Source organism: Brachyistius frenatus, unplaced genomic scaffold, assembly GCF_029030835.1.
Source record: "Brachyistius frenatus isolate BFR_SWC_R1_liver_20210118 unplaced genomic scaffold, ASM2903083v1 Contig_110, whole genome shotgun sequence".
NCBI classification, from domain to species: Eukaryota; Metazoa; Chordata; class Actinopteri; family Embiotocidae; genus Brachyistius; species Brachyistius frenatus.
The window spans coordinates 1,065,539-1,088,142 of record NW_027210709.1 but is presented as its reverse complement, the minus strand read 5'-3'; the positions used below and the strand labels follow the sequence as shown (position 1 = coordinate 1,088,142).

The 22,604-nt window shown below is 41.6% G+C and overlaps 1 protein-coding gene across 6 annotated transcripts in view; it reads left to right on the top strand.

Annotated features, from left to right (window-relative positions):
* Positions 1 to 744: 744 nt before the first annotated feature.
* st3gal3b (ST3 beta-galactoside alpha-2,3-sialyltransferase 3b) overlaps positions 745 to 22,604 on the top strand; it is a 56,452-nt gene continuing 34,592 nt past the window's right edge. The window contains exons 1-3 of one of the 6 annotated variants that reach the window (XM_069712486.1): positions 8,786 to 8,984; positions 9,685 to 9,840; positions 11,618 to 11,765. In XM_069712486.1, the coding sequence (XP_069568587.1) occupies positions 11,657 to 11,765 (109 nt within the window). In that variant the 5' untranslated portion in view covers positions 8,786 to 8,984; positions 9,685 to 9,840; positions 11,618 to 11,656. Of the gene's footprint in view, positions 804 to 8,785; positions 8,985 to 9,248; positions 9,591 to 9,684; positions 9,841 to 11,617; positions 11,766 to 22,604 lie in introns of those variants that run through there. The other 5 variants (XM_069712485.1, XM_069712487.1, XM_069712483.1 and 2 more) reach the window with 5 other exon arrangements.

Genomic DNA, 22,604 nt, shown 5'->3' with positions numbered 1-22,604 from the left:
CATCATCAGAGATGTTTACGCGGATGCATACATATTTGGTTAGATGAAAAAATTTACATCATGTGGACCCATGTAGACCCTTGCGGACAAGCTGTAAAGTTTATAAATACACGTATACTGCCAAGTCATCTAATCCAATACATTACAGATAAAAGGATAGAATGGTAACACAATACACTGGACTCTCAAAGAGCATTTTATAGTTTTGTAAGTTCTCAGTTATTTCTCCAGTTTTTAGTTATTTTTTGTTGCTGTTTTTTGAAACAACCTGTTGTTTAGTTTAATATGCCAGTAACTGTACGAAGGATCCAAATTCCAACATATATCCGTCACAACATGAGCTGATTTCAACAAGCTTCCAGTATGTTTGCTAACCGTTGGTACAAAGGTCATATTGAACTTCTCCTTTTATCTGTTTTTCATTTTGTACTACATCCATCCCACAGACGTACAGTATAATGAAATATAATCAGATATCCAGATAAGAGTTAATTCTTTACATGCTGTGTCAGAATATTTTGCTATATGTTTAATGGCTAAAAAGAGTTTCTTACCCACCTTTTCATTGATTTACAAATATTTACAGGCAGGACAACGGTACTGAGCTGCTCGTATTTTACTGGGATTATCTGTGGCCCATTTTTTTTGTTATCTAAATACTTCCTGTTATTGGTTAACTAATGTTTGCAGAGTGCTGAAAGGACAGTAAGCAAATCAAAATGTGTAGGTGTTGCCTCTCTCTTTTGGAAATCCAGGTTTATCTGGTTGATACTAATAGGAACTTGACATCTGCAGCTGAAAAGGTAATGGCTCTTTCTACCTTAAATAAATATCATAAAACAGAAATATTTCATTAGTCTGGATTAATATTATTTTACAAAAACAAATGATGTTACACAAGCTAAACTTCAAAAGTAGAGTGATGTCGCTGTCTAAGGAAGCAACATAGAGAGGACATCCTCAACCCGGAGGCACAGTTCAGCTGATATCTTAACACAGTCTTTCACTGTCAGATAATATCAAGATGAAAAACATGAAAACATTTTAAAAACCCAAATGATGCACATTACATCTGACAACAAATTATGTCCTGCATGGAAAGCTAAATTGTTTCTCTTGTATGGGAAGTTTTTTATTTTCATATTGCCTGCACCACCGTAGATAGAGGATCGAAACAAACAACAGAATTATTTGTAGGCCAAGAACTAATCCATGACCTTGGCCCAGTGGATCTTAAAATAGCCTCCCTGGTGTACTTCAGGAAGGTAGAAATTGACTCTGTAAACTGCAACGTCCACAAGAAAACCAAGTATGCTTTGGTTTTTATGCATTACATATTACAATTTGCAAATATCCAGCAGTTGTTGTCAGCTTGAGGGAAGCTGGTAGTCAGATTTGTTTAATTTTTGAGCCAAGTTAGCTATTTCATCATCCATCGGGTCTTTAAGATAAGCTAAACTAACCATCTCCCTGCTGTAGCGTCTTATTTACCACATAAAAGTGGTACTAATCTTCTGATCTAACTCTTGGGAAAAAAACATGAAGCTGATCTCCCTAAATGAATGCACTATTTATAAACAGACCAAGAAATAAATTAGATCTTAATATATTCCAAACAGATTTGATCTGTTTAGTCATAACTGTAAAACGACAATCCTTGCCTTGTCCTGCTTACTTTAATTGGAAATTTGAAGAGGTACATCATTTAATGAGGTTATGCATGTGAGAAGGAGTGTTTGAATGGATACAGTCCGTCCAACAGTAACAAAAACTGCACACTAGTACTGCCAAAGCTCAATAATTAGCGTTTGTTTCATTTGTACAAAAACGGAACTATAATTTAGCATGAGGACATTTCCCATGCTGTCTAACTATTCCTTAAGCACTGGATTGCACTGTGTAACCTCAATTTCTGGATATTAATTTGCATAATTTTTAGATATATTTCTGATTTGATGTTAAGCTCCTTTTTAAAAAAAAAGTCCCAAGTTTCTGGACATGGTGATCATCAGCAGTGTTGATGGGACTGTCAGATAACTCCATTAAAGAAAAGGGATACTAATAAAAAATATTTATTTGAGAGGCCTGGACCTAAATTGTTGCAACATTAGGTAGGTAGGTAGGTAGGTATATACTTTATTAATCCCTGAGGGGAAATTTTTTCGCCACAGCAGCATACATACAGAAGCAATAGAAACAATAGAATAAAATAATAGAATAGAATAATATAATAGAAAAGCAATAAAATAAAATAGCAGTAAATAGCAGTAAAAATATAAATATAAAATATAAAATGCACAGTATATACAGTATATATACAGTACATTATATATCTATATTATATACAACAAACCAATAAACACAGTCAACATATATATATACATATATATATATATATATATGTATATATATACATACAGTACAGTATATATCTATATATATAATATACAAGCAACCAAGAAACACAGTCAACAGTGTTATTGTACTGTGATGGATTTTGCCAGAGGTGAGTTATTGTAAAGTCTTATTGCAGTGGGCAGGAATGATCTCCTGTATCTGTCCTTGTGACAGCGGAGCTGGAGGAACCTTTTAGAGAAAGTGCTCCGCTGTCCCTGCAGCAGGTGGTTGAGAGGGTGGACAGGATTATCCAAGATGGACAATAGTTTGTTCAGCGTCCTCCTCTCCACCACCTTTTCCAGACTATCTAGTTTGTAGCCGATGATGGAGCCGGCCTTCTTAACCAGTTTGTTAAGTCTGTTGGTGTCACCGGCTCCAATGCTGCTCCCCCAGCAGACCCCAGCGAAGTACAAAGCACTGGCCACAACAGACTGGTAGAACATCTCCAACATCTCGCTGCACACATTGAAGGATCGAAGTTTCCTCAAGAAAAAGAGTCGACTCATCACCTTCTTGTAGACAGCATTGATGTTGGTCTTCCATTTCAGTCTGTTGTCGATGGACACACCCAGGTACTTGTACTCCTCAACCATGTCCACCTCCTCTCCCAGAACTCTCAGCGGTTGTGGAGCTGTTGTCTTCCTCCTGAAGTCGACCACCATCTCTCTGGTCTTGGCCACGTTCAGGAGCAGGTGATTCCTTCCCGCCCACTCCACAAAGTCCTCCACTACTGCCCTGTACTCATCCTCCTGTCCATCCCTTATACATCCTACCACTGCAGAGTCATCAGAGAACTTCTGCAGATGGCAGGACACTGAGTTGTACTGGAAGTCAGTTGTGTACAAGGTGAACAGGAAGGGGGACAGAACAGTTCCCTGAGGAGCTCCAGTACCACTGACCACCGTATCCGACAGCACACTGCCCAGACGGACAAACTGTGGTCTGCCTGTCAAGTAGTCATTGATCCAGGAGACGGTGGGCGCGTCCACCCCCACCACCCGCAGCTTCTCACTCAGTAGCAGTGGTTGGATGGTGTTGAATGCACTGGAGAAATCAAAGAAGGTGATTCTCACAGAGTCACCGGTTCCATCCAGGTGAGACTGAGCTCGTTGCAGCAGGTAGATGATGGCGTCGTCCACTCCCACACGAGGCTGGTACGCAAATTGCAGAGGGTCCAGAGAAGATTTCACCAGCGGCCTGAGGTGGGCCAAGACCAGCCTCTCCAGCACCTTCATCACATGAGATGTGAGGGCAACCGGTCGGTAGTCGTTGAGGCCAGATGGAGACGTCTTCTTGGGGACAGGAACCAGACAGGACGTCTTCCACAGCACCGGGACCTCCTCCTGCTTCAGGCTCAGGTTGAAGAGGTGTTGTAGGACCTCAGCCAGCTGGACGGCGCAGGTCTTCAGGACCACAGGGCTGATGCCGTCAGGTCCTGCAGCCTTGCGCTGGTGGATTCTCTCCAGCTGTCTCCTAACCTGGCCAGTCGTCATGGATGGAGGAAGAGCCCTTTGAGATTGAGGGCTCTATGCAGTTCACCAGGGGGCGCAGAGGGGGGAGGCAGCAGAGGTGTTTTGGAGGTGTAAGGTGTGGAGGAGACAGATGAGGGTGGTGAACTAAACCTGTTGAAGAAACAGTTTAGCTCATTGTTCCTCTCCAGGTTCCCCCTGGTTGTTCCTCTCCAGGTTCCCCCTGGTTGTCTCTCTCTCTCCCCTTGAACCCAGTAATCTCCTTCATACCGGTCCACACCTCCCTCACGTTGTTCTGCTGGAGTTTGGCCTCCAGCGTCCTCCTGTAGGAGTCCTTGCACTCCCTCATCTTCTCCTTCAGGTGGCGCTGCACTCTCCTGAGCTCCTCCCTGTCCCCAGACCTGAAGGCTGCTTTCTTCTTATTAAGAAGAACTTTCAGGTCACTGGTGATCCACAGCTTGTTGTTGGGGAAGCATTTTACAGTCTGGGATGGTACGGTGGTGTGTTCACAGAATTTGATGTATTCTGTGATACAGTCCGTCATGCTGTTGATGTCCTCCCCATGTGGTCCAAACAGCACATTCCAGTCCGTGGACCCAAAGCAGTCCTGCAGGGCATCTTTAGCCTCCTGTGTCCACCTCCTCACAGTCCTGGTGGTCACAGGCTGCCTCTGCAGGACCAGGTTGTGGTCTGATCTACCAAGGGGGGGAAGGGCAGTAGTACTGTATGCATCCATGGCATTAGCATACAGTAAGTCCAGAGTTTTATTGTTCCTTGTGGGGCAGTTCACATACTGGTGCAAAGTTGGCAGTACTTTATCCAGACTGGTGTGGTTAAAGTCTCCAGTAACTGCCAAAAATGCACCGGGATGCTGAGTCTGTAGTTTAGCCACCGTGGAGTGGATGGTGTCCACTGCTGCCTCTGCGTCAGCTGATGGAGGAACGTACACAGCGATAACGATGGCGGACGTGAACTCCCTCGGCAAGTAATAAGGGCGCATCCCCACGGCTAGAAGTTCAATGTCCGGGCTACAGAAACGTTCCTTCACACACACGTGGTCGGGATTGCACCACCTCTCGTTCACATAGACTGCAATCCCTCCACCTTTCTTCTTGCCGCTCCGAACAACGTCTCTGTCCGCCCGAACAGTCCTGAAGCCGGGTACGGCCGCGCTGTGGTCCGGGAGATGTGAGTGCAGCCATGTCTCGGTGAAACACATGATGCTGCACTCCCGGTACTCCCTCTGGGTCTTTACCAGCGTGCCAAGCTCATCTGTCTTGTTGGCCAACGACCTCACGTTCCCCATTAAGATCGCCGGTACCGATGGTTTATATTTCCTCCTTTCCGCCTTTAGCTTAGCTCCGGCTCTGCAACCCCGCCGTCTTCTCCGAAGTTCAACGGGGATCTCAGGCCTCGCTCCGGGCAGCAGCAGTAGAGGGCTACTCAGCACGATCAGCTGATCACAAGAGTAAACAATAACAGTGCCCCCAGCCAGAAACCTGGACAAATTACGGTCCATTTCGGACCGTTAACTTAACACGAGAGAAACAAACAAACAACAACTCCGAAGAGGAGAAAGGCTTAAAAAATACTAATAATACTAATAACAAGGGGAGGGGAGCTGCCGCAACAGGCTGCCGCTAGCGTGGCGCCATCTTTAGAGCGCCATATTATAAAGGAATATTTGTAATTCTCATTGAGGAACTACTATAAGGAAATGCTAAATATTGTAAGTGGATGCAATCGAACTGTTGTACAACATGCAAAAGAAATAAAATACTATAGGAGCGAAAAGTGTTGATCATTCCGACACAATTACTCTGCCCCTGTATGTACAGTATGGGATCTTTTAATTTCCTTTTAGCAGGTTTATTTACTGCTGCCTTCCCACCACAGAGCCTCACCATTGAGCAGACACTTCATCTATGATTTAGATGATGGATCAATTAATTATTTATTTTGCCACAGTTAAGTTTGGCTGTACTTGTGTAGGATCACGTTTTCCGACACATGATTTCACTGTTTCCATCACCCCCTGGCCTGTGATACCTTTAAGCTCCTCGGGTGGGTTTAAGTGGGAGCCTGACCACAGCAGAAACTATCTGCGCTACACTCCGAGAAAATAAAATGTTAATTTCAGTGAACTGATGCTATCACTGCTTGGAGTAGTGCTTCTACAGTACACACTCGAAGAAGGGTTTCATTTTTATAGGAGCGTGTATTTCTGTTATCATGACAGACCTGCCAGTCAACACTGGGCTGCTCTGTTATTTGTACGTTTGCCAATCTGAAAATAATTAGAGCAATCGGAGCAATGGGGCACACCGGTTGAGAAGCAGGAAAACCACAGTTGTAAAAGTATTGAGTCACATTTCAAGCCCCAAAGGATCTAATTATTTCGGATGTGGTTTTATCTTGGCAATTGGACTCAGGATAGACAGATGTATACAACGATTGGTGCATTTCATTTTGGGAACATAGCTCCTTACAAGCAGACAAATAAATGACGGTGTGTTTCCCAGACCTTGTTACACATCGGAAAAAAAAAAATCATGTCCTTGCCTTGTTTTGTCTGGTCATTGATCATTAAGTTTTTAAGTGGGATGCAAATGAATGACCCATGTGTCAAAGGCCATGAAGTGCTGCCAATCCCACCAGGAAGTCCGAAAAAGCCTGTGATCTTGGGACAGTGTGTGTGTGTGTGTGTGTGTGTGTGTGTGTGCGCGCGCGCGCGCGTGTGCTCATGACGTGGTGTATTGTGCATTTCTATTCTCCTGACCCCAGCTGGAGAACAGTGAGAGAACAGATTCTATTTCCTGCTTGATTCAATATTAATAGATCGGTATGCTACACCGCCACACTCTTTGCTGGGGCAAAAACGGAAGACTGCCCCCCTCTCACCCTCCCCGACCTTGGCATTTAGCCCAGCAACTGCTTATGTAGAATACGAGGCCTTGTGAACATCAGGGCACAAATAAAGACACAAGATCCAAAAGGAAAACTGAATAAAGAGAGTAACCCGAGCAGTTGTGATGGACAGGACTATGGATCTGCTGCCACATGATAGTGTAAAAACCCAACTGGGATTAAGGATAACATACAAAATCTGCAGGGGCCATATTTATTAAACTTCGTAGCTTGGATTATTTCAGTCACCTGTGACTTTCAGTCAAAGCAATAAGTATCAGTTATTCTCTTCTTTAAATCAGTCCCTCTACTCTTAGATGTAATAATTGCAGTAAAAACAGGCAGAGAATGACTCAAGGACAGCATCTGGATCAGAAAAATAACAGGCTTTACTTTAGAAAAAGTCAGTGTGTGCAGGTAGTCAGTCAAAAATCAGGCAAAGAGCAAACAAAGGTCCAGAAAAACAAGCTGAGATCAGACTAGAACTAAAGACTGGAACACTTGATACTGGGTATGAGGACAAACACAGGGGAACACAGACTAAAGAGAAAGGATCATTAGGCACAGGTGAGTTTCGGGTGAAGCGAAAAGATAACTTTGGAAGGGCACTCTGCATTGAGGTCAATAGAGTCCACTGTTCTATGAAATTAAAACCAGCAACCACAACCACTGTACAAGCCTAAATTTATTTGGAGTTAATTTGGAGCGAAGTTACAATTATACCGTCTCCGCTTCTTCAAATAAAACCGTTATCCCAGAGTCTCATACCAGGACTAATCCCAGTAGGATTCTGCATCCTTAAAGTTTTTACCAGTCCCCTCTGTGTGCCTGTCATTCAGAGTGCACATGAGTACATGCTGCTGGTCCCAGTGATAAATTGAAATTCTTTCCCAGTGTACCTCTGGTGCTCCATAACGACTGCTTGCTATATTAACTTTGAGCAAATACATGTGTATCCCAGAGGATTACTGGTACCTGTGAATGTGGATTATAATATGGAGTCATTGTTTTTCTATCATTGCCAATATTTTTGACACAATTGAAATTCACTACCATCTTCTGGATTTTAGGATGTATGGCATTTAGTAGGCCAAATGCTGCCCCATGATTCAGATCTCCTCTCCTAAATTAAATCAGTGATTCTTTGGCCACAGCTACACCCTTTCACCTCGTTTTATGAAAATCGGGACAGTAGTTTCTCTGTAATCTGGACAAACAGATAATCAAACTGCTATGAAAACATAACATCCTTGGTAATAACACTAAACAAATTAGGAAAAGCATCCCAAACCAGGAGGCAGCCACTAATGATTGGATAGGGGTGTGTTCCATATTTAGACATTGATTGGCAATCTAATGAAAGATTTCTAGGATATTGATTTAGACAAATATTGGTCTAAACAAGACAGGAAGGATTGTCTGAAGAAAAGTTTTTACCTCAATGACTTGCTGCCAAATTACCCCAAAGACATACAAACTGGGCTTCAATCCAGGTGAGGCTGTTTTGCTGAATATTTATCACTGCTTTTACACTAATAACCTAAAAAGCATGCCTCCCACCTGGTCAATCAAAAATAACAGTGCTGGCCAAAGCACATACCATTATAGTGTGTGTGGGTGTGTGTGTGTGTGTGTGTGTGTGTGGGGGGGGGGGGGGTCAACTAGGCCCACACATTACCGCACCTCTATTATTGCTGCTGAGCAAGGACTGCTTCAGTTGGATAGAGGGGTTGACGCGTCTGTTGGCTATAAATGCATAAGCAAAGGCAGCGACAGACAGTGTTAACAGCTGACGAGCAGAGAGAAGCACCACGTGAAGAACCAGATGAAAAGGTGCATTCATCTCAGCTGTGCCAAAAACAGGAAGGGGCATCCGGGACAGCTCGTGATTGTCGGCGACTAAACTGTGTTGCTGTCGACTAGTAAGATGCTGCTGATCATCATGTAGATGAAGAGGTGGGGGTGGTCGGGAGGGGAGGCGCGCTTTTTTTTTTTTTTTTTCCCCTTCAGCCAGTCTGGATGAAAACTGGAGCTGGTGAGACAGAAGTGGAAACACGCAGACGAGCTGGTCGTGTTGTGCTGACGGAGCCGCAGACTTTCACAGGTTTCGTCAAGATGGCTCGGAGAGGAGGGAGACCGCGGTCGTTTTACCGACTGATCTAAAGCCCGGTATTATTTTCTGACCCGAGTACTCAAAACGGAAACGAAAAGGTAAAAAGCCTCGCAATGATCTCGATTCCCCCTTTTTGTTGTTTTTTGTTTTTGAAACGGCAGCGAGACGTCGCAGCGTTACGTGTTTTTATTTTTTATTTTTTTAATTATTATTAAATCGTCGGTGCTCGTTGTGGTTCATGTGAGTGAACCGGTGGTCCAGATCCTCCAGATCCTCCGTGTTTCGTCTCTGGACTTTTACGCTCGTTGTCGTTACAAACCATTTTACATCCTACGACTTTTTTTTTTTTTTTATTATTATTATTTTTTTATGCCCACCTATTGCGCTTGCTGCTGTACTTAAAGCTCATGTCTGGCTGCAAAAAAAAATAAAAAAATAAATGAATGTACGAAGCAGCGCTGCAGGCCCGGCGACGGGATCAATGCACAAATATCCCACTATGCCAACGTAGCGGTGTTAGCATAGCGACTGGCTAACCCCTAAGCTAACGATAACAGTTGGGCGACTGGATATCTCCTCTTTTCCTGCGGCGCTCACTAAAACTCCCTATTTGTACATTTCTATGTGGTTACGTTCGTAGTTTCGCTACGACAACGTAAACCGAGACTTTAAAAAAAAAAAAAAAACCCGAGACGACCTCCCAGGTAAACCTTTAAACCACAAGTTAGCGGTGAACTACTGGACCGTAAAGTTCCGTTATGTTTTTTTTTTTAATTATTACTCCTCCTCCGAGCTTAGCTGCGGAACTTCGTTTGATGTAAACCAGCCCCGTGAAGTATAAAGTAGGCCGATCGCACGACGTGGAAGTTAAAGTGGATCCCTAACTCCTCCGACATGGCCTGAAATACGAGGCTTTCGGGATTGTGCGTAAGAAATGACGAAACGTTGTGTGAGGTGAGGTGACAGTCACTTCTGCTACTGAATCCCGTTACACGCTGATGCGGCTTGTTGCCTACAACTGATGTGGGTTTAAACAAATGACATTGTTTTGTGTTTTCTCGTCGCGGAAATACTGTAATTTCCATTTCCAGTGAGTGAGGTAATATTATGTCGTGTCGTAATGTAGAAACGCTGCAGCTATTCAAATTCATAGTTTGTTTTCACTGGACTTGGGACCGGTGCAGCCGCATGCTGGTGTACATCTGTACAGATTATAGTGTGCTGTTGAATCAGTGCCACAGGTAGATGCTTTTCAGCTGTTATTATTCACATTTATATTGGAAAGACAGTGAACAATTTGTCAAGAAGCTTTTCTTAATCAACAGTTTTGCAATTACTTTACTCAACCTATACAATGGTTGAATTTATGTAAGATAGCCCATACACATGCTGTGCAAGTTGGTATTTTGAATTTCCAATGTTGCCTCATGTGGATTATGAACTTTTGAAAATACAGGGTTTTTGCAGAGGTATTACGGTCTAATCTGAGCTCAACTCTGATCAGACACCTCTCTGTGCTGAGGCTTTACAGTCCTTCATTTGCCTCCAGCAGTTCTCGGGACGAAACAAAGATGCCCCAGATAGTATTTGATGCAAATATTTTCAAGCATGCCACATCTGAAAAATTCTGCACAGCATGTTGTGTTTCGGCAAGGTCCTGAGGATTGTACATTATGCCAAAAATGAAGAAGTGTCGAGGGTTGAAAGGCACTGCATGGTGCTCTGTTACAGTCCAGTAGACGAGTAATTACAGTAAGAAAAAACAACAACCACAAAAACAGATCCAGACCCACACACACACACACACACACACACACACACACACACACACACACACACACACACACACACACACACACACACACACACACACACACACACCGACCGACCGATGACGAATGGGTTGTTGTGTCTTCTGTCAGATGACATCTATACTGGATGTGTGTGGCAAATGTTGCTGATGTAATATGTCCGGTATAGTCTGGACTGGTGATATCCGGATCTTGTTTGCATGAAACATGTTGGTTAAATTTGACTGAGATGTAATATTCACTAAAAATATCATTAACTAAGTTTTACTGTTAACCTCAACAGTGATAGTTGCTTCTAACTTGTCATTGTCATGCAGTCTAGAGCAGTTTGGGTGTGGCTTCCTGGAAACTAGATCTGCTTTTGTAAATGGGTCTTCAAAGGATGCTGAGAGAACTGATCAGTAGCGAGGTGTTGCTGTCATCGCTACCGTAACTGTAAAAAAACAAGAGACCACAGAATGCTGTTTTCCTTTTTTTGCTTCCCCTACTTGGATCAGGTTTCCCCACAAAAATATAAAAAAAAAGCAGATTCAGCGGATGTTGAAATAATCTTTTTGTAATTGTGTAATTGCCTTTGAGTGCTATCCTCCAAACAGGCTTGCTCAGTCCTGAGGGAGGTAGGACGGTGTATGTGGCCAAGGGAGGAGATCTGAGATGAGATTGAACCTTGGTGGAGTCAGACTAAAGACAATCTTGCTAAAGCTACTTTCCATCCCACGTTTAACCTACAAAGTATTAAATCTTCTATTTGCATAGCTATCTTAATCATGCTTTTATCTCCAACCTGTCTTTATTTGTGACTCCTTCTTTCCCCTCTCGCCTTCCTGTTTTTGTTAGTTCTATTTTTCTGTTGCCGACAGATGATTTCCTCTCTGGTGATGTGTGAATGAAACATCCCACTCTCTCTCTTCTCACAACAGGTGATGACCTTGATGGTGCCATGTGAATGACTGAAGACCATGAAGCCCACACACAAGCTGCTGTTCGTCCTGTGCCCCATGCTGGTCCTGGGCTTTATTTACTACTCTTCTGGGAAGCTGCATCTCCACGTATGGGGCCAGAAGCCTCGTAAGTGACATCTCCAGTCTGACATTTATTCCTCACCTCATCATCCATCTGTCATACTACTTTTTGAAACCTAGCATGTTTTATCTGTTTTTATTGAACGAGTCTGTTTGAAATCTGTCTCCGTTTTGCTGTCTGCTTCTCTGTTCTGACTGCCAGTCACCTGTCCGTCTATTTCAATGTGCTTTTTGAATTTTATTTGACTGTATAGACATTCTGCTCAGCAGCTAGTATGTCAAGCTGTGTGTTGGTGTCTCAAAACCTGTTTGCCTCTGATAGGTAATTTAGTGTTTCATTCATTTCACCCGGGGACCGGATGTGGTGTGGAGAGTTTAATCACATTGTCTCACAGATGGAAACCTATTGACAGCCGTCTACCTAGGCTAGTGTTTGTGTAAGCCAAAAAGAGTAAAGCTTTTTCAGACTCTGCTACAAACCACTTTTTAAAAAAAAAAAATTATTTTCTTATCTACTTTTATAGTTAAGAGGAAATGACATTTGCAGATTTCCCTGCTGAGATGAAACTCAAACACCCAAACTGAAAAGGAGTTTCACTATGCCCATTATTACATGCTGAGAAGGCACGAATTCCCCTTCCTACTTTAAAATACCGCTGATGTGTGTGGGTGTTAGTCATGACGTGATTTCCTTGTAAGTTGGATATCCTGAGTATTTGTGATGAGCATCCCGGGTTGTAGACTGTTCACATTTCGCTCGGTAAGAAAAGTCTCAGTAAGGTTTTGAGAATCAACTTGTTCAACTGGTGATGGATCTGGCAAAGTTGTGTCACTTTGTGTGGCCTCCCTGAAACAGATGTTAAGGTCCAGCAGAGGGGGCTAGAAGATTTCTCTTTAAGAATTTAAACCTTTTTTTTTTTTTTTTACCCTTGCCTCCTACAGACGGTATTGTAAGGAAAATATTACTAGGGACTTTATTTAGCACAGAAACACAATTGCTAATGATTTGAAGCAGATTAAAGAGGGACAACATAAAGTTTAAAGGATAAATCTTCGGGAAAAATGTTCATCTCTCCTTTGGTGTGTCCTTATTTGCTGTAATGTAATATTCCTGTCAAGTCCCACTTTCTTCCCAACTGCTGCCTGTGTTGACCAAACAGTTCACTGCTCTCTACCCTCGGCACCGGTTATCAGCAGCTGATTCTGCTTTTTCAATCACCATCAAGATAGTTAATGATTTAAGCTCCTTTTATCTCCCTAAATGTTTAAGCCGTTGAGATGGCTTTTATACTGCAACATAACAGCATCACTAGGGAAGCACGTCAGAGAGTTGAGAATGCTCTTCTTTTCTTTGGTGTTCTGATTTCTTTTTAACTCATCGCTGTTCTTCAGCATTGCTCCCAAGAGCAATGGGAATGGGTGAGGAGAAAAGGGCTTCAGAGTTCTCTTGTCTTCTACTCCATGTGCCATTGTTGTAGGGCTGAGCGATTTGGACAAAATCAAAAATAACAATCATTTTCACCAAATACTGCGATTACTAGAGCCACAATATTGTAGCGAGGATTGGTGTTGCTTTCACAGAATATTTATACAAAGAGATATTTGACAAATAATCATCAGTAATGTGGGTAAAGTCAAACAATAGAACAGCTAGAACAGAAAATGTACTGTGTTTGAGCTTTTAAAACCAGAAAAAGACAACAATTATGCCATATCACAATATAACAATATCCAAAAATCAAGGACTATATCTTGTCTTGTATCACAATATTAATATAACATGGATATATTGCCCAGCCGTACATTGTTGTAAGCATTGATTTTCTACTTGTTAAAGTATTAATGTGTATATTTGACCATGGAGCTTTACCTATCTGCTATTTGCTCTATCTACTGGACTATTGACCAGAACAGAATGAACTTGTGTGTAAGATCTTTGCTGCTGGTCTTTTCAGAGTAAATCTTGAAGTGAAATTTTTCAGGAGGAAATGTGACAAGTTTTTCTGGTCTTGCAACACCAGCAGGCTCACAATCAAAGTGTCAGTTCCAATGTGCATGAATCATTCTCTACTTTGGCATTTTAATGGTCTTATAATGTTGAACCTGATGTTTCTCTGCCCATCTGCGTTATAGTATGTGATGTATTGTTGCAGTTTGTCCATTTTCTGGTGGCAGTGGCAAACTGCTTGATATAAATCCATAAATGTTGCTGTAAATTGATATGTACTGCAGGTTGCATTGTTTTATTCTGGGAGTTTCTTCATTTGCTCACATAACTGAACTTCCTAAGCTAAAGATTTCGCTTTAGTATTGCTAAAAACAAACTCTTTTTGTTCAATTTTATTTTATTTATATAGCGCCAAATCACAACACAGATTATTTCATGGCACTTGACACATTCAAGTCCTTACAGCAGAACTTTACAACATTATACAGAGAAACCCAACAATTCAACATTTGCCACATAAGTTAGGAGGGAAAAACTCCTCTTTAAGGGAGAAAAACCTCCAACGCAGGAAAGGAAAAACTCCCTCTGAACAGGAAGAAACCTCCGACAGAATCAGGCTCAGAGGTGGGCGGCCATCTGCCTCGACGGGTTGGGGTGAGAGGAGAGCAGAGAGAGAAAAGGACAGCATAGGTATACAAGAGAAGAACTGTTGGTGGGGCTGACAATCACAGAGACATGCAGCTCCATGGCCGAGACATCAGCAAAAGAAATAGCAGAAACTACGGGAGCGAGGGAAATGTATGGAGAGGCAACAGATAATAAGTAAAAACTATGAAGTTAGATGAGATGTAATGGTGAGATATGAGTGTATAGAGAGTGAAAGAGTGCAAGGAAAGAAGCTTGGTGCATAACGAGGTCCCCCCAGCAGCCTCAGCCTATAACAGCATAACTAAGGGATGGTTCAGGGCCACCTGAGCAGCTCCAACAATAAGCTTTATCAAAAAGGAACGTTTTGAGTCTAATCTTAAAGCTAGAGAGGGTTTCTGCCCCTCGAACACAAACTGGGAGCTGGTTGGTTCCACAGCAGAGGAGCCTGAAAACTGAAGGCTCTGCCTCCTATTCTACTTCTGTAAACTCTCGGAACCACAAGCAGGCCAGAGGTCTGAGAGCAAAGTGCTCTGTCAGGATGATCTGGGTCAATAAGCTCTCTGAGATAAGATGGAGCCGGCTCATGAAGAGGCTTGTAAGTCAGCAGGAGAATTTTAAATTCTAGTCTTGATTTAACAGGAAGCCAATGAAGAGAAGCTAAAGCAGGAGAAATATGATCTCTCTTGCTAAATCCTGTCAGTATTCTTGCTGCAGCATTTTGGATCAACTGCAGGGTTTTTAATGAGTAATTTGGACATCCTAACAACAAGGAATTACAATAATCCAGCCTGGAAGTAACAAATGCATGAATGAGTTTTTCTGCATTACGCTGAGGAAGGATTTTCCTGATTTTATTAATATTTCATAGATGAAAGAAGGCAATCCTGGATACTTGCTTTATCTGGTGTCTGAAGGACAAATCCTCATCAGAGATGACTCCAAGGTTCCTCACAGTTTTGCTGGAGGCCAAGACGACGTCATCCAGAGTAACTAAGTGATTACAGAAAGAGTTTCTGAAGTGTTTAGGACCAAGTACAATAACTTCCGTTTTGTCTGAATTTAGAAGCAGGAAGTTTTTGGTCATCCAGGCCTTTATGTCTTTTAGAAAGGCTTCAAGTTTTACTAACTGATTAGTTTCATCTGGTTTTATAGACCAATATAGCTGCCTGTCATCTGTATAACAATGGAAGTTTATGCAGTGTTTCCTGATGACATCTCCCAATGGAAGCATGTACAAAGTAAAAAGTATTGGGCCGAACACTGAGCATTGTGGAACTCCATAACTAACTCTTTTTTGTCTGGAAGACTCATTGTTGATATGAAAAAAATGGAATCTATCTGATAAGTAGGATTTGAATCAGTCTAATGCAGTTCCTTTGATCCTCGTAACGTCTTCTAATCTCTGTAATAAGATCATATGATCAATTGTATCAAAAGCAGCACTGAGGTCCAGAAGAACAAGTACAGACACGAGTCCATTATCTGAGTCTATTAGAAGATCGTTAGTAACTTTCACCAGAGCTGTTTCTGTGCTATGATGAACCCTAAAGCCTGACTGAAAATCTTCAAACAGATCATTTCTCTGTAAAAAAAAAAAAAAAAAATCACGAAGTTGATTTGCAACAACTTCTTCAAGGATTTTAGAAATAAACGTCAGGTTGGAAATTGGTCTGTCGTTTCCTAAAACAGCTGGATCAAGAGTCTGCTTTTTAAGTAAAAGTTTAATTACAGCCACTTTAAAAGGCTGCGGTACATAGCCGGTTACAATAGATAGGTTGATCTGATCTAATATGGAAGTACGAATTAAAGGGAAGACTTCCTTGAGGAATTTAGTTGGGATGGGGTCCAAGAGATAGGCTAGATGATCCAGATGAGGAAATAATTGCAGTTAACTCGTAGAGCTCAACAGGAGAGAAATGTTCAAAGTATAAATCTGGTCCACCGGTTGCTTCCAGGGCTGCTGTGCTTAGCAACATATCAGTGACCGTGGCAGGAAGGGTCGGCCCAATTCATTCCCTAATGGTAACAATTTTATTAGTGAAGAAGTTGATGAAGTCATTACTGCTGAGAGCTGAAAGAATAGACAGCTCAACCGAGCTGTGACTCTTTATCAGCCTGGCTACAGTGCTGAAAAGAAACCTGGTGTTGTTCTTTTTTTCCTCTATTAATAATGACTAATATGCAGTTCTGGCCTTACAAAGAGCTTTCTTATATGATATTAGACTATCCTTCCAGGCCAGGTGAAATTCTTCTAAATTAGTGGAACGTCACTTCCTTTCCAGTTTTGGCGTTGCCTGCTTAACAGAGTGTAATTGTGAGTTTTACCAAGGAGACGCCTCCTCTGGTTTGTTACTCTCTTCAGAGGGGCGACATTGAAAGAGTTGTACGCAGAGAGGCTGCAGTGTTTTCTATAAGATGATCCACTTATGTGTGAGTAAAGTCAACGTAGCTGTCTTCCACTGCTTTGGCACACGGCATTGAAAAAGATAAACATGTAATCGCTTCCTTAAACTTGGACACATCAGTATCTAACAAACATCTACTGTAATGGAATTTATTCCCACATGCTGTGTAGTCCATTATTGTAACTTCAAATGTTATTAAAAAGTGGCCTGACAAAAGAGAGTTTTGAGGAAATGTGATAACATTTTTAGTTTCCATGCCATTCGAGAGAACCAGATGGAGGATGTGGTTACTACAACAAGTGGGTTTATTTACATGTTGAGAAAAGCTAATGGAGTCTAATAATGAACTGAGTGTAGAACTGAGGCTGTCGTTGTCCATATGAATGTTAGTCACCCACTATTATCACTTTATCTGAACTCGGCACTAAATCAGATAAAAAGTCTGAGAATTCTGTTAGAAACTTTGAATACGGACCATATGGGCGATAAACAACAACAAATAGAATCGTTTTTTGTGTTTTCCAATTTGGGTGTGAGAGACTAAGTTTAGGCTCTCGGGTTAATTGATAAGCTTGAGTTTTTTTGATTGCTGCCACTCCTCCTCCTCGGCCCGAATCTCGAGGAATATGATCATTAATGTGACTGGGAGGAGTTGCTTCATTAACACTGACATATTCTTCCTGCTGCAGCCAGGTCTCTGTGGGACAGTACTGCTAAAAACAAACTCTTTTTGTGTGTTGCATCACTGGCTTGAACGCTTGATCAACAGAGGAACTTGGCTTCACAGCATTTTCTCAAAGGGAAGGTCTCTGTGTAACAAGACTCTAGTTCTCTGTTGCAGTGTTCGCCCTCATAAATCTATGCTTTGGAATCGAGCGCTTTCAGGATGGTACTGTCAACCTGTGTGGGATTTAACCTACGTATGTGTTTTAATACTGCATTTAAAACAGCATGACGTGAAGCGAGTGAAAACAATAGAGATTATTTTTTTCCACAACACGTGTAAAAAGTAAAAAAAACAAAAAGGAGGGGAGCTTTGATTGCAGAGCAAAAATATTGGCTTTCTGCAGCACTGTGGTGCCAGATGTTTGGCTTTAAGAGGGTCAAAGGAGAAAGATGAACATGTGGAAGGTCTCTCCTGCCCTCTGCCCTGGTCAGCTAAGCTATGCTGTCTCACTGAGGAGATCAAATCAGAATAATCTCTCTCTGTCGTTCTTGATTTATAGTGCTATATACTCACTGCTCCAGGGACAAATGGAATATAGAGACTTATGACTTGCTGAACATATACATCATAAAAAGCATCTCTGTAGTTTTAATCTGTACCTTTTTTTTGGTTCATGGATTCAGTGCTTGATAGCACTCGTGGATACATAAAGTACTCTTATCTTCTTGCAAAAATGCAGTGATCTAAAATGCACTGAGATATGATGTTATGATGATGTCACATCATTACTGTTGAAGATTTGTGAATAAAAGAAAACCTTGAGCCTTACTGGTTAAGAGTCAGGCCTTTTTTTTTTTTTTTAATTTTCAGCATGCTTGTTCAGACAAGCTGGCTTATTGTAAAGTGTGTGTGTGTGTGTGGGGGGGGGCAGTGGGTTGTGACAGGAGCTGGGTTTGACAAGCTGCTTTATGCAGATCCACCAGATGGTCACCTCATCCAGAAGATTTGTGCCCTTCTGTTTTACCATTTAGCCTCTATTTTATGATCCAAGTATCCTGAACTGTTTAAGCAATAATGCCTGTAGTTATTGATCAGCTCAGAGCTGAATTCTGTTCCTGTTTTTCTTCCGTTTCTGTTGGATTTTTGTCTGTTTTTCCAACAATAGCCAAAGGCAGCATTTCCAGTGGCCATTTGTTTTACACTGCCTTTGACACAGTTCTGCTGGCGACCTTGGAGTGTCAATTTCAGAGAATTGTCATTCCCATGTCAGCTGGAGTGGCTGTTGGACGCTTGTCCACTTTACCTGGGGTCTTTCAACAATGGGTGTCGTTACATTCATTGTAGCTGCTTCAGTCATGCTCTCGGTGAACATGATTAGAAATCAGAGTGCGTACAATGCATACAAGGGCTTGTCAGCCTCTGTGGTATCTCTGGCAGTTTGCTTCTATCTCATTCAAGTCAGGAAGCACCGTCGTAGCCTGTGACGCGATGATGTAATAAGTTCACACAGCTCTGTTGAAGCCTCAACAGGATGCTTTGTGTGAACTTATTATACAGCTGCACAAGTAATGTGCACATTGACATGTGCTTGTACAGACACGATCAGGCACTCGTGCTGTTAATGAGACAAACTCTCTGCACACCCATCACCATCATTTTTTTAATATTTCCATGGTGATTAATAAACCTTTTACGGTCAACAATTTTGCTGTCCAGCTGACAGAATAAGAGGATAAATGGGTTTCCTTTTTCTGTCAAATTTCTGTTTCTGTAAATCTGCACTCAATTGCTCTTCCTCAGTGGGCCTGATGTGTGAGAAAGTAACTGAATCTGAATTTCTTGAACTGAATTTCAAATGTGAGAATTGAGTTTAGAGAGTTGAATTTTCAGTGATATTTAAATGCGGTTTCAAAGCAAATTAATTCAAATTCAGAATTAAACATTCAGTTTCAAGTTCAGTTTCAAACTAAAAATTCTATTTCAAGTTGAGCAATTCAAATTTTTAAAGCAAGTATTCAAGTTTTGTAATTCAAATATAAATGTTTAAAATTCAGTTTCTATTGACACATACACCTCTGGAAAAAATTGAGACCACTTCAAAATTATCAGTTTCTCTGGTTTTACGATTTATTGGTACCTGTTTGAGTAAAATTAACATTTGTTTTATTCTATAAACTACTGATACATTTTTTCCCCCAAATTTAAAAAAAATATTGTCATTTAGAGCATTTATTTGCAGAAAATGACAACCGGTCAAAATATCAAAAAAAGATGCAGTGTTTTCAGATCTCAAATAATACAAAGAACACAAGTTCATATTCATTTTTAAACAACACAATACTAATGTTTTAACTTGGGAAGAGTTCAGAAATCAATATTTGGTGGAATAACCTTGATTTATAATCACAGCTTTCATGCGTCTTGGCGTGCTCTCCTACCGTCTTTCACATTGCTGTCCGGGGACTTTATGACACTCCTGCCGCAAAAATTCAAGCAGCTCGGCTCTGTTTGATGGCTTGTGACCGTCCATCTTCCTCTTGATCACATTCCAGAGGTTTTCAATGGGATTCAGGTCTGGAGATTGGGCTGGCCATGACAGGGTCCTGATCTGGTGGTCCTTCATCCACACCTTCACTGACCTGGCTGTGTGACATGGAGCATTGTCCTGCTGGGAAAAACACTCCTCAGAGTTGGGGAACATTGTCAGAGCAGAAGGAAGCAAGTTTTCATCCAGGACAACTTTGTACTTGGCTTGATTCATGCGTCCTTCACAAAGACAAATGTGCCCGATTTTAGCCTTGCTGAAGCACCCCCAGATCATCACTGATCCTCCAGCAAATTTCACAGTAGTTGCGAGACACTGTGGCTTGTAGGCCTCTCCAGGTCTCCGTCTAACCATTAGATGACCAGGTGTTGGGCAAAGCTGAAAATTGGACTCATCAGAGAAGATGACCTTCCTCCAGTCCTCTATGGTCCAATCCTTATGGTCTTTTGCAAACCTCAGCCTGGCTCTTTGCTTCTCGTTGATGAAGGGCTTTTTTCTAACGTTGCACGACTTCAGCCCCGCCCCTAGGAGCTTGTTTCTAACCGTCCTCGCCGTGCACTTCACCCCAGCTGCCCTTTGCCATTCTTTTTGGAGGTCATTTGATGTCATCCTACGGTTGTTGAGTGACATTCCACTGAGTTGGCGGTCATCCCGGTGAGTGGAGAGTCGTTTTCGTCCTCTGCCGGTCTGCAGCTTTGTTGTCCCTAATGTCTGCTGCTTGACCTCGTTCTTATGAACCGCCGTCTTTGAAATTTTAAGGACGGAAGCAACCCAACGCTCACTGTATCCCTCTGCCAGTAAAACCAGAATTGAACCCTTCTTTTCCTCACTCAAAACTTTTCTTTTTAACTCTTTTGGCATGGTCAGTAGTGACTTTTTTTTGTTTATTCCAATTACTTTTGAGGTACTACTAGCACTGTTTCTGCCATCCATACTAACTGTGGGGTCACTTCTAATTGGTTTGCTTTGCTAGTAACAGGAGCATCCTCTCGGTGTTAAATCGCATATGAAATTAGCGCCTGCAGGGTGAGAAAAGAATGTGCGCCACCAGCTGAGCTGCTAACATTTTATCCTCTATTTGCAGTGGCCAACAAGCCAGAACTTTTAACCCAGTTTAATTCAAGCCTTAAACCACGTTTCTTGAATAGAAACACTGATGTAGCTCATGAAAATGCTGTCATGAGATCAGTCCACTTGTTAATTAGTGATTCTCGGTGTCTGCCTTTCAGAGGAATGGTTTTAAACTTTTTTAATTTTTTTCATAAATCTATAACGAACGATGGATAGATGGATAGATAGAAAGATAGATAGATAGATAGATAGATCTATCTAGATATCGATATATATATATATATGTATATATATAAAGTTTAAAAACATTCCTCTGAAAGGCAGACACCGAGAATCACTAATTAAGATATTAATTAATATCTCTCTCTCTCTCTCTCTCTCTCTCTCTCTCTCTATATATATATATATATATTAATTAATATCTTAATTAGTGATTCTCAGTGTCTGCCTTTCAGAGGAATGTTTTTAAACTTTTTTTTTTTAAATTCAGAAATCTATAACGATATATATATATCTAGGATAATAGGATTTCTTTCCCCCCTGTCATTTCCACTACTTCATTAGCATTGATGTCAGCAGCTGCTCAAGGATCACGCTGTAGATATTCTTGACACCATCTTGGTTTTCAACATCAAGGATCGCCTTCTCTTGTCTTGGAGCTGTAGTGATACACCTACACAGTTTCAACTGGAACAGAGTTCGAGGTTTACTAATTGGAGAATTTGATCTGCCAGAAGCCCTCACAGGGAACGGCTGGGTTGGGTTGTCGGTCGAATGTGAAAGAACACATTTTGGACAGCAATTACATTTGCAGAGTTAGAGTTGGGCTGATGGATGATGGCATCATCTATTGCAGATTGCTGACAGTCATGATGGGAGCCCGGTACCATGATGCCTCTAACCAGCTGTGGAGCAAGAAGCAGGACACTGTTTGAATCTTTTAATTATTTAAGTGTTAAGAAATTGCAATTGTGAATGGATACTGACAAACAAGCCAACACTTAAAATGTAAAGAAAAAGTGACTGGTTCATAGTAGGCATTGTCATTTGCCAGTTTGGTAGACATAGCCCAGCCGTATGCAGAATTATATGCTGCCTTTTTGTCACAAGGACATTTTTTTTGTGTCCTTGTGGTTGGAGAGAGCTTTGTAACTTCGTTAATCCTTGGCATGACGTGACATGGCAGCTGTCCTCTGGTTGTTTTGATAGAGAAGAGACCGTCTTGGCCTTTTTGTTTAAAGGAAACCTTGATAATTCAATGACATAATTTTTTTTTAAATTCTGTTTTGTACCAGAAATTATAATGATTCATCTGAAAGGGGAAATGAAATGGAAATGGAAATCTGCTACATTTGCCAAACTCTAAAAAGTGTGATAAATGTGGCTTCAAGTCTCAATCATTGACTGTGGTTCTGTTGTAGGACTCTATAATTCGGTCAGCATTGTTACTGTATTGTATGTATGCTGCTAGTTTGACTGGAAACAGACATGGGAGGATCAAGAATATACTTATGGCACTGGTTTCTTTTTGTCTCTGTCTCTGCCCATTGTTTGTGTGCATCTGTTTATTTTGTGTGCAGCCGCTGTCTGTGTTTTGCTGA